General features: G+C 39.6%; 1 protein-coding gene across 1 annotated transcript in view; it reads left to right on the top strand.

The window, feature by feature from the left end:
* CERS3 (ceramide synthase 3) overlaps nucleotides 1–11,379 on the top strand; it is a 160,987-nt gene that overhangs the window by 91,999 nt on the left and 57,609 nt on the right. Inside the window, exon 10 of the mRNA XM_010845823.1 lies at nucleotides 11,065–11,218. Within this exon, the coding sequence (XP_010844125.1) occupies nucleotides 11,065–11,218 (154 nt within the window). The remainder of the gene's footprint in view (nucleotides 1–11,064; nucleotides 11,219–11,379) is intronic.

Below are 11,379 nucleotides of genomic sequence, written 5' to 3' on the forward strand. Positions count from 1 at the left end.
TTTCTTCACAGTCCAACTCTCGCATCCATACATGACCACTGGAAAAACCATAGCCTTGACTAGACGGACCTTTGTTAGCAAAGTAATGTCTCTGCTTTTGAATATGCTATCTAGGTTAGTCCTAACTTTTCTTCCAAGGAGTAAGCGTCTTTTAATTTCATGGCTGGTGCAAGAATATAAATTGGTGTAGTCTTGATGGAAAGCATTTAGCAATACACTCTAAAATATAAAATGAATATACTCTTTGATTCAGAATTTTAGCAACTTGGGAGGAAGTGAACAATTTAATCAAAATGTCTTCACAAGTAACATTCTCACAGTGTTCTTCATAATGTAATGAAGATTTGGAAACAACTTAAATGTCTATCAATAAGAGATTAGCTAAATAAGTTATGATATGTATAAATGGATTTCTGTGCATTTATTACATAGAATGGTATATAGTAGGGGTTGGCAAATTGGCTCATAGGCAAAATCCAGTTCGGTGAACTATTTTGCTAGTAAAATGTTATTGGCACACAGCCACACCTACTAACTGATACATTGTTTATAGCTAGTTTCACACTGCAGTGGTCACTTGAGCAGTTGCAACAGAGACCAAATGGCCCAGAGGCCTGAAATATTTATTATTTGTCCCTATTAAAAAATGTTTGCTGATCCCTAATTTATAAATATGTTCACTGACATGGAAAGCTCTCTGTAACATGTTTGATTGCTAAGTTGTGTCCAACTCTCTTTGTGACCCCATGGACTGTAGCCCACCATGCTCCTCAGTCCATGGGATTTCCCAGCAAGAATACTGGAGTGGATTGCCATTTCCTTCTCCAGGGGATCTTCCCAACTTAGAGATCAAAACTCTGCCTCCTGCACTGGCAGGCAGATTCGTTACCCCTGAGCCACCAGGGAAGCCTGAAAGCAGGGTACAAAATCTGTTATATAAGACCACGTGGTAATAGGGAAGGGGCAAAACACTTTAAAAATGTATTTTTCAGAAAGATGTTTTGAATTATGTTTATCAGACATAGTATGTACTGGGTACCTGTGAGTTGTGAGATTTTAAGTGATTTTTACTTTAACCTCTTTATATTTTCTGTAATTCCTAAGTTTCTAAAAAAATTACGTAAGTAAAATGGATAAATGACTATTGAGTTCAGAGTTCATATCATTGCTTTTTGAATAAAAATCTTGAATTAACAACTCACAAAAAAAGGAAGTAGAACTACTAAGGGAACTGTCAAAGGTTGCAAATAATGCAAGCTGAAATTGTTTTATTTTTTAAATTAGCAAATTTTAAACCGAATTGGTACTGGCTGGAGAGTTCAATAAAACTCTTCTTTCATAAATTGCTTGTGTCCTTATCAGTTCAGTTCAGTCGCTAGGCATGTCCAACTCTTTGCGACCCCATGAGCAGCAGACACCAGGCCTCCCTGTATATCACCAACTCCTGGAGTTTACCCAAACCCATGTCCATTGAGTCGGTGATGCCATCCAACCATCTCATCCTCTGTCGTCCCCTTCTCCTCCTGCCCTCAATCTTTCCCAGCATCAGGGTCTTTTCAAATGAGTCAGCTCTTTGCATGAGGTGGCCAAAGTATTGGAGTTTCAGCTTCAACATCAGTCCCTCAGGTGAACACCCTGGACGGATCTCCTTTAGGATGAATTGGTTGGACCTCCTTGCAGTCCAAGGGACTCTCAAGAGTCTTCACCAACACCACAGTTCAAAAGCATCAATTCTTCGGCGCTCAGCTTTCTTCACAGTCCAACTCTCACATCCATACATGATCACCGGAAAAACCATAGCCTTGACTAGACGGACCTTTGTTGGCAAAGTAATATCTCTGCCTTTCAATATACTATCTAGGTTGGTCATAACTTTTCTTCCAAGGAGTAAGCGTCTTTTAATTTCATGGCTGCAATCACCATCTGCAGTGATTTTGGAGCCCCCCAAAATAAAGTCTGACACCGTTTCCACTGTTTCCCCATCTATTTGCCATGAAGTGATGGGACCGGATGCCATGGTCTTCGTTTTCTGAATGTTGAGCTTTAAGCCAACTTTTTCACTCTCCTCTTTCACTTTCATCAAGAGGCTTTTTAGTTCCTCTTTACTTTCTGCAAAAGGGTGGTGTCATCTGCATATCTGAGGTTATTGATATTTCTCCTGGCAATCTGGATTCCAGCTTGTGCTTCTTCCAGCCCAGCATTTCTCATGATGTACTCTGCATATAAGTTAAATAAGCAGGTGACAATATACAGCCTCGATGAACTCCTTTTCCTATTTGGAACCAGTCTATTGTTCCATGTCCAGTTCTAACTGTTGTTTCCTGACCTGTATATAGGTTTCTCAAGAGACAGGTCAGGTGGTCTGGTATTCCCATCTCTTTCAGAATTTTCCACAGTTTATTGTGATCCACACAGTCAAAGGCTTTGGCATAGTCAATAAAGCAAAAATAAATGTTTTTCTGGAAATTTCTTGCTTTTTAGATGATCCAGCAGATGTTGACAATCGATTTCTGGTTCCTCTGCCTTCTCTAAAACCAGCTTGAACATCTGGAAGTTCACTGTTCACGTATTGCTAAAGCCTGGCTTGCAGAATTTTGAGCATTACTTTACTAGTGTGTGAGATGAGTGCAGTCGTGCAATAGTTTGAACATTCTTTGGCATTGCTTTTCTTTGGGATTGGAATGAAAACCTGGACCCTGCCTCAAGGCTGTACCACCATTTGGTTGCTCCTCCTCTGTTTCTGTATCCCCTCCCTTCCCTGATCAGCAACTGTTTGAATCTGCCTTTTGGGACTCAGGGAAGGTCAAGGATGCTGAGTGAAGCCTAGATCCTACAAACGAGAAATGGAGATCACAGAGCAGATCTGTACTCTAGAGTCCCACAGAATCCTGCTTGGTTTTAATTCAGGGAATTGTGAAACTATGACTGATAACTTCCTGTCAAAATGGAGCATAGGACTGCCTCAGTTTGGAGAACAGACACTGAACTGGAAGTAGTTCTGATTTCCAAGTCCTAGATCTGAGTTTTGTATGTTTAAAATGTCAATCTCTTGGTCTCCTATTTTGGTGTAACAGACCCAACTAGAAGTAATTGGAGGAGTGACAGCTCAAATTTTAATAGAATAAATCTCATTTCTTTTCAGAAGAATAAGCGTGAAACCAGGTTTGGACCTGGCACTTTGGGAACACTTGCAGCCAGGTAGCCAGTTGCCTAGTTTTATAAAAAGTAAGGTTGCAGTTATTAGCTTCCTGCAGACATTGTTCTGAGAATGTCTGGTGGCATCTAAGTCTGACACAGCTCAGAAAACTCAAATTCAGTCTGAAATTACACCCATACTGTGACTTACTTATTTCCATGGATATCTGAACCATAGCTACTTTATTTTGATTTTTAATTGTGATATTCTCCTTAATAGCCAAAGCAGAACTATAATTAACAATGTTAGTGTTTTTCTAGGTATAAGAAGTTGCAAGGATTTGGATTCATAAAATCTTTTCCTGAAAATATCTATCTGAAGGACTGTTTTTGCAGTTTTTCCCAGAGCACTTTGTTTTTTTATCTCCACCCTGAACTCCTTTCAGGGGTGTTAAAGGTCAGCAGCTGCAGTGGCCATGATTTGATCTTTGTAGAGGTAGATGGCAAGTGTCAGTTTTCAGTTGATAGGGCCCCTTCATGGTCATAAGCTTGACTGTGATTTTGGGGGCACATCTCATGACCATTGTCTCCCATGGTACTGAGAATGCTGACAATTCCCAGGTCTGGCAAATATTTCTCCAATAGGCCATTCAATGTGCTATTACTGGACTAGGCCATAAAACAGTATCCAAAATTCTCTGGACCACCTGTCTTACTAGCTTCTTGGTCCAGGAAACATTCTCTCTTGTTCTTCTTCCCATATCTAGAGTTACACTGTTATCAATCTCATATGAAACTACATATTATTTTGTCAAAGGCTCAGTCACACACTTGGTAATGTAAAAAACAGCAGTTTTGTAAAACAGGTGAAATACAAATAACATAGCCAGCAGTATTAAAGTCATAAGTAAGAATTAAGCTAAGAGCTTCCATTAGATGCAGCCCAGTATATCCCTGGTCATCTGACTTAGTCTATTCCATATGAATCCTTATCTTCCAGGGAAATTATATATTGGCACTGTCTATAAGGTACATAGCCCAGTTTCCTAGTGTTACTAGACTGATTATCCTTCAGTTCAGTTCAGTCACTCAGTCATGTCTGACTCTTTGTGACCCCATGAATTGCAGCATGCCAGGCCTCCCTGTCCATCACCAACTCCCAGAGTTCACCCAAACTCATGTGCATTCAGTTGGTGATGCCATCCAGCCATCACATCCTCTGTCATCCTCTTATCCTCCTGCCCCCAATCCCTCCCAGCATCAGAGTCTTTTCCAATGAGTCAACTCTTCACATGAGGTGGCCAAAGTATTGGAGTTGCAGCTTTAGCATCAGTCTTTCCAAAGAACACCCAGGACTGATCTCCTTTAGAATGGACTGGTTGGATCTCCTTGCAGTCCAAGAGACTCTCAAGAGTCTTCTCCAACACCACAGTTCAAACGCATCAGTTCTTCAGCACTCAGCTTTCTTCACAGTCTGACTTTCACATCCTTAGTATGACTTAATTGTTCCCAACATAGAGGAGACTTTAAACCTAAATTATCATAGCCTGGTGTTATCTATATTAATCCATCCTGTAATTGTGGGAGATTTTTTCCTTTGCTGAAACTTTGCTTGTTGCTCTGATTGAGCTTGAGTAATAGAAGAAAACTCAAATTTATGACCAGGGTCAAAGCAGGCATTATTAACTGGCCAAGTGAGGAGATCCCATCCAGTAGTATCAGTAGTGACCTGAACATGACTATAATTTTCCTTGTAAAGTAAATTTTCTCAGGGCCAACCAATCTGAGCCTTGGAGTGAAGAAATTCACCAAGATAACCCAGAACTGGACACAGGTAATTGGCCACAATCCCAACAATTGGATTGATTTCTAAAACTAGCATAGGATCAGGCCTATGATAGAAAAGCGTTTGATTTATATGCAAAGGTCTAAGAAGTCGAGAAAACATTATAAATGATCATATGAATCAGGTGCAGCGTTTTAGGCAAACTGTCTATCTCTAATGTTGTCTTCTTCTCATCCTGGTGTAGTACAGTTTCTCCTCTTGGTGTCATTTTAAGGTGAGATCAGGTCAGCTGTCCTCTCTATAGACTAGTCCAGTGTAAGGGCCTTTGGAAGTGGGAATTAATCTACGAGTCAATTTACCTTCAATTTCACTGTGAATGAGCTAGTTAAGAGTACCTGATAAAAAGGTCCTTCCATCCAGGTTGGAGACAGCCCATTAAATTATGTCCTTTTCCGGTTCTGCTTGTAGATTGTGAGGCATCTGATCTTCGTCCAAAGATAAATTACTGAGATAAGCTTCAGAAACAAACTTAGGGTGTCTCTTAATAATTCAAGTGAATTTTGCATTAATATACCATAACAGCAAAGAACTATTCAGGAAATGGGTCTTAGTAGATACAGACCTTCATTAACAAACTGGGATTTAATATTTATTAAACATCTTTTTCTCCCTAAAATCACCCTCATTTTTACCAAATGTAAACAAATTAAGACTAGTTTGTTTGCAAAATAGTTCTGATGTGAATAAACCTGACCTGATGATTTATATAACAATAATTGATCATAGACTTTTTGCTTTGCTGAAACTTTTATGGAATCTCAGACCAAACTTTTAGAATAAAATCTTTCAGGGCTAGGAAAGTCATGCCAAAGGCTTATCACAGATTTTGCCTAACAAATCTGGGTGAAGTCTTCACTTTTCACGGTCTGAAAAATTCCTTGAGATTTCTATACTTGTTAGTGACATAACCTTCCTAACTTGTCTGATAAAGTTATTGGAAACCTAAGAGTTTCCAATGTATGGAGGGGTCATATAGAAAAGATAATTGTTTCCATTTGTTTATAATTTTACCAAATTAATGTCATAATTAGCTTGAGGGGAATATTTACCCTACTCCTGGGAAACACTGATTCAAACCCGTAAATTTTTTCAGATAGAAACCGTAATAGTTATAAGCATGTTCACTAGTTCAGTCCTTTTGTTAACCTTTGTAAAGTCATCAGGTTTCCCATTAGAATATCAGAACATGACAAAATTTTAGGAACTCCGTATAAGTTCTAGGTTATCTATATAAGTAGCATTTGTCATACAATATAACCTGAGAGGATTTATTACTCATTTGATAATAATTCCCATGTAATTTAACCAATCAAATAAACACAACTGGTTTAATATATCTCTCTTTGGGATGTTTCAGGGGCCCTCTGAAGCATCCCAAAGTTAGCTAGAGGTCAAAAGAACTTCGATAGAATTTGATTTAGGAAATTTTGTCCCCCCAAAATCAAAAGGGTTTAGAACAGCCAGTCAGATTTAGCCAACACTGTGGGGTGTGTCACTTAGCTTGCGTGTGTCACAGTGGGTGTACACACCAAGGCTCAGGGTCTAGTGGCAGTTCATTCTGCCATCTTGGACCCCGTTGGTTCTAACCAGTCTTCCTGTGGCTAAGTCATTCCTAACAAAATCTACTTACCCAACTAACTGTAATCCAGTCTTAGAAAGTCCTGATCATGCGTAACTCACTCATTTCACTACTTTTTCATTTCTCACACCTTTTCTTACTGAAAGCACTTCCCTGAAAGTTTGTCTTCCAGGTTGTGTTTGTTTCTTTCCTTGTTAACAAATCTGTAACAAAGAGAATACAGTCTTATTTGACCTCTAGTAAATCTAGGTACAACAGAAGTATTATACTTATTGATGGTTCTAAAGACATGTCTATATCACCAAGTATTAATTTAATATTGAATTTTTCCTAGTTCACAAGAACCTGAAATTCATTTAGCTTAATTTAGAATTGTTTGATTTGTAAGCACTTACATTTCTTTAAGCCATTTAAATAGAGCTCATTTACAAATTAATCTCAACAATATTATCCAGAGACTGAGACACACACATATCCAGAGAGCCACAACACAAGATTTGGCTTCATTTTCTAAACCTAGTCCTGAATCAGATATTACAATATAAAATTTACTAGTTTATAAATAACAGTTGGGATAAATAATATTTTTAAAACCTTCTTCCCATTTGCCCTTCAGTCTTAAGAATTAGAGATGGTCTAGATTAGTGTTCCTAAGAGCCCTGATCTCAAGGCAAGGAAGAGAAAATCAAGCTCTAACAAAACAGCACAGGTCTAAACAAAATGGCAGCCACACAAAGCAAAATGGCCATCATAAATCACAACACAGAACACATGCACATACCCAAGCATCCTAATCAGACACTCCCGTAAATACAAGATTACATTCTCTCAGAAAACCTCCTATAGAGACACAGAACTTCAGATCCAAGTTCTACCAGAGTGAATGAAAGTAATCTCAAGTCTTCAAAGACTTCAAAGGGAGGAAAGGAAGTCAGGCTGAAAGAAAAGGGGGAAGGAGGTGGGATGGGGGCGCAAAAGGGGTGACCTTACAGACATCTCTTGCCACCTGCAGATACTCAGGTGTTATGGGACTACTGGGCTTCCAAAGAAGAGAGGACTAGAAATCGGCCCTACCAGAGACCAGGCCAGACCAGAACAGAACCAGAATTCAAACCAGAAACCAGAACAGGACCAGAATTCAAGTTCTCTGCCAAGCAGGGGTGATTGGCCTCCGATCCTCAGCTCAGTCTGAGGCCCTTCGACCAGATTCCTGTGTCTAAGACTGGGGGACTAGAAAAAAGGGTAGGATAGGAAGGGTTAAGGAGAGGAAAGAGAGAGTGAAGGTGAGAGAGGTCAGTAGAGTCTCTTGTTCCTTACCCGGTCGGGGCACCCTCGCCAGTTGTCTGCGTCAGGAGGAGACCAAGGACAAAAGGGTCCCAGTTGGAGCTGCTGGGTCTGGTCCGTTGGCGGGCAAGCTGGTCCCCAAGCACCCTGAGTGGTCAGTATGTCAGTTGAGTACCCCAAGTAGTCAGGATGTCAGTGGTGGTGAAGAAGAGTCCACACCAGAGTCACCATTTGTTGCAGGAAGGGGGACCCCTTCCAGGGCCCAGAAATGGACTCTTGTCTAACACTCAGAAACCAGTTGTCTGAGGAGATACATGTGCTAACAGAGCAAGAGATTTTATTGGGAAAGGGTGGAGAGCAGAAGGGTAAGGGAACCCAGGAGGACTGCTCTGCCCCATGGCTCGCAGTCTCAGGTTTTATGGTGATGGGATTAGTTTCTGGGTTGTCTCTGACCAATCATCCCGACTCAGAGTCCTTCCTGGTGGTGCACACATTGCTCCGCCAAGATGGATGCCAGTGACAAGGATTCTGGGAAGTGGTCAGACATGTGGTGTCTCTTCCGGTTGGTGGTGTCTTACTAGTTCCATGTCCTTACCAGGACCTCCTGTCATAAAACAGCTCATGCAAATGATGACTATGGTGCCTGGCCAGGGTTGGCAGATTCAGTCAGTGTGCTTCCCCTAACACACCAAATTGTTCAAACAGTGTAAACTTTTTTTTTTTTTTTAAGAACGTAAAGTAGGGGTTTATTTAAGTAAGGATACGCTCTCAGGGAGAGTGAGCAGGCAGGTGAGGAGCTGCCACACTGGATTTCTTTGCTAAACTGGTTATGATGAGCATACTAATGAAGGGGCATGATATTCACTAAGGAGTAATTTGGGGGGCATCTTCCCTGGTTTTCATGCCAGCTCCATTTTCCTGAAAGGAAGAGGGATTTTTGTCCTTATTTAGCTTAAATCAGAAGTGTCAGTACATGATGGGTACTTCTTATCTATAAGGCTAATTTTATTTTTAATAAGATCATAATGAGCAAAAGGTTACATTTGAACACAGGAGATTCCCACCTTTCCCCACCTTTCTTTGTCTTCTATTCAGACCCTCATCACCCAATTTCCTATCAGTCTGAAGGTTTCTGCTTTGCTTTGTCTATCTGTGGACCCCTGCTGTTTACAAGATATGTGATTTCCTGCTACCTTTTCTCTGCTCATATCTAGCTACCTGCATGCTGTAAGATTTCCCCCTCAAGGAGTCTGGACTCTTAAAACCTTATAAGTGGCAGAGGGGCTGATGGTCCATCTTCTGTAACCGCTTCAAGCTGACCATGGGCATTGTCCCTACCTGTGGATCCAGATCTCCTTGCTGTTTGTCAGAAATAAGGTTCTAGGGATTGTGTGTAAACTGTTTTGATTTAAAGCTAAATGAAACTGAATGTAAGATTCCACAAGTGATACTTTTACTACAGTGGCAAAGTCTCTACAGAATAATAATAAGTGCTGCTGAAGATGAGCAGCAACTGGCATTCTCATTCTTTGCTGATTGGGATGCAAAAGAGTTATTTTGGAAAACAAGTTTTCAGTTTCTTGCAAAGTTTAGTGTATACTTGGCAGTGTGATACCCAGCAGTCCCACCTGTATGTATTTACCGTTAAAAAATGAAAACTCATGTGTACACAAAAACATATATATTACATAAATATTTATAGCAGTCTGTCCACAATTATCAAAAACTGGAAACAATGCAAATGGTCACTAATGGGTATACCCACACAATGGAATACCACTCACTAGTTTAAAAAAATCGTGCTATTGAGACCCACAACAACTTACATGAATCTCAGAGGCTCTGTGCTGAGTGAAAGAAGGCAATCTCAAAAGCTGACACACTGTATGATTCCATTTATATGGCCTTCTTGACAAGACAAAATTAAAGGGATGGGGACTAGACAAGTGGTTGCCAAGTGTTAGGTCTGGAGACATGACTATAAAGGGACAGCACCAGGGTTTGGGGGTTGATGGAACCACTCTGTCTCTATATCGTGGTGGTGGTAACAAAAATCTATGCTTTTATTGTAATTTGTAGAACTGCACACCCCCAAATAGTCAATTTTACTATATGTTAATTTAAAAATAAAATTTAAATATATGTAAGAAAGGTCAGAGAAGAATGCACAAAATAACAGTATTATTTTTTTTAATTGTAATTTTATGGGCAGCGTTCTTATTTTTCCAATTTTGTATGAAAAAACTATATTTACAAACGTATATACAAAAAACTATATTTACAAACAGCAATGTTTGCAGTTTGGGAAGACAACAGATAGCCTTCATACTGCAATTGTATCTGAAAGCACTGTGCATCCTGGTCGTTGAGGGCAGTTCATATTGTGTCCAGGAAGCAATGTTTGCAGTTTGGGAAGACAACAGATAGCCTTCATACTGCAATTGTATCTGAAAGCACTGTGCATCCTGGTCGTTGAGGGCAGTTCATATTGTGTCCAGGAAGCAATGTTTGCAGTTTGGGAAGACAACAGATAGCCTTCATACTGCAATTGTATCTGAAAGCACTGTGCATCCTGGTCGTTGAGGGCAGTTCATATTGTGTCCAGGAAGCAATGTTTGCAGTTTGGGAAGACAACAGATAGCCTTCATACTGCAATTGTATCTGAAAGCACTGTGCATCCTGGTCGTTGAGGGCAGTTCATATTGTGTCCAGGAGTCTGTTTATGAAATTAATAAAGTATTCAATTCACTTCAGAAAGTGGAAGTAAAAGTAATAATAGAATTTTTATTCTATAAAAGTAATAATAGAATTTTTATTCTATAAAAGTCTATAAAAAAGTCTGTTTTATCCAGAAAATTTACTGATGTAAAATTTCCTGTTCACTTTTGATGCCAAATAGATGAGACTGTGTCCAAAAGGCAATAATAACCCCATGCACACATGCATTATCTCATGTTCTCCAATCCCGGGAAGGTGAGTGGGGTTAGGATATACAGTTCTCTTTGCAGAGAGCAAACTGATGTAGAGGAACATTTGTGACTTTCCAAAAATGATATAAAAGGTGATATTACCATATTGTTTTCTTGTGGGTCTTTCCTGAACATTATTAGAAATGAAATAAATGTTGTATGCCTTTCAGAGAAAAAGTACCTGTTTCCTCACTGAAAATTCAGAAGTGCTTTGACTGTAACGAAACATTCTCATTTGTTTGGTTTTTCAGGATTTTATATTGCACGCTGATTCTGCCTCTGCACTACCTTCAACCCTTCTTTTCATACATCTTCCTCAACCTACAGCTCATGGTCCTCCAAGTTCTTAATCTTTACTGGAGTTACTTGATCCTGAAGATGCTCAAAAGAAGTATATTCACGAAGGTAAGGCCGTTCAGGTTTTATTGCTCTTAGCAAGTAGATTTCATTGCCAGAACAAAGGTGAGGCCCAGATGATGGACCAAGAATTTTTTCTTGATTTGACCATCTTGATGAGAATTTCTCCAAAATATTTTTAAAAATATTATAACAGAGATTGAGAATTT

Source organism: Bison bison, unplaced genomic scaffold (genome assembly GCF_000754665.1).
Source record: "Bison bison bison isolate TAMUID 2011002044 unplaced genomic scaffold, Bison_UMD1.0 scf7180017864224, whole genome shotgun sequence".
NCBI lineage: Eukaryota > Metazoa > Chordata > Mammalia > Artiodactyla > Bovidae > Bison > Bison bison.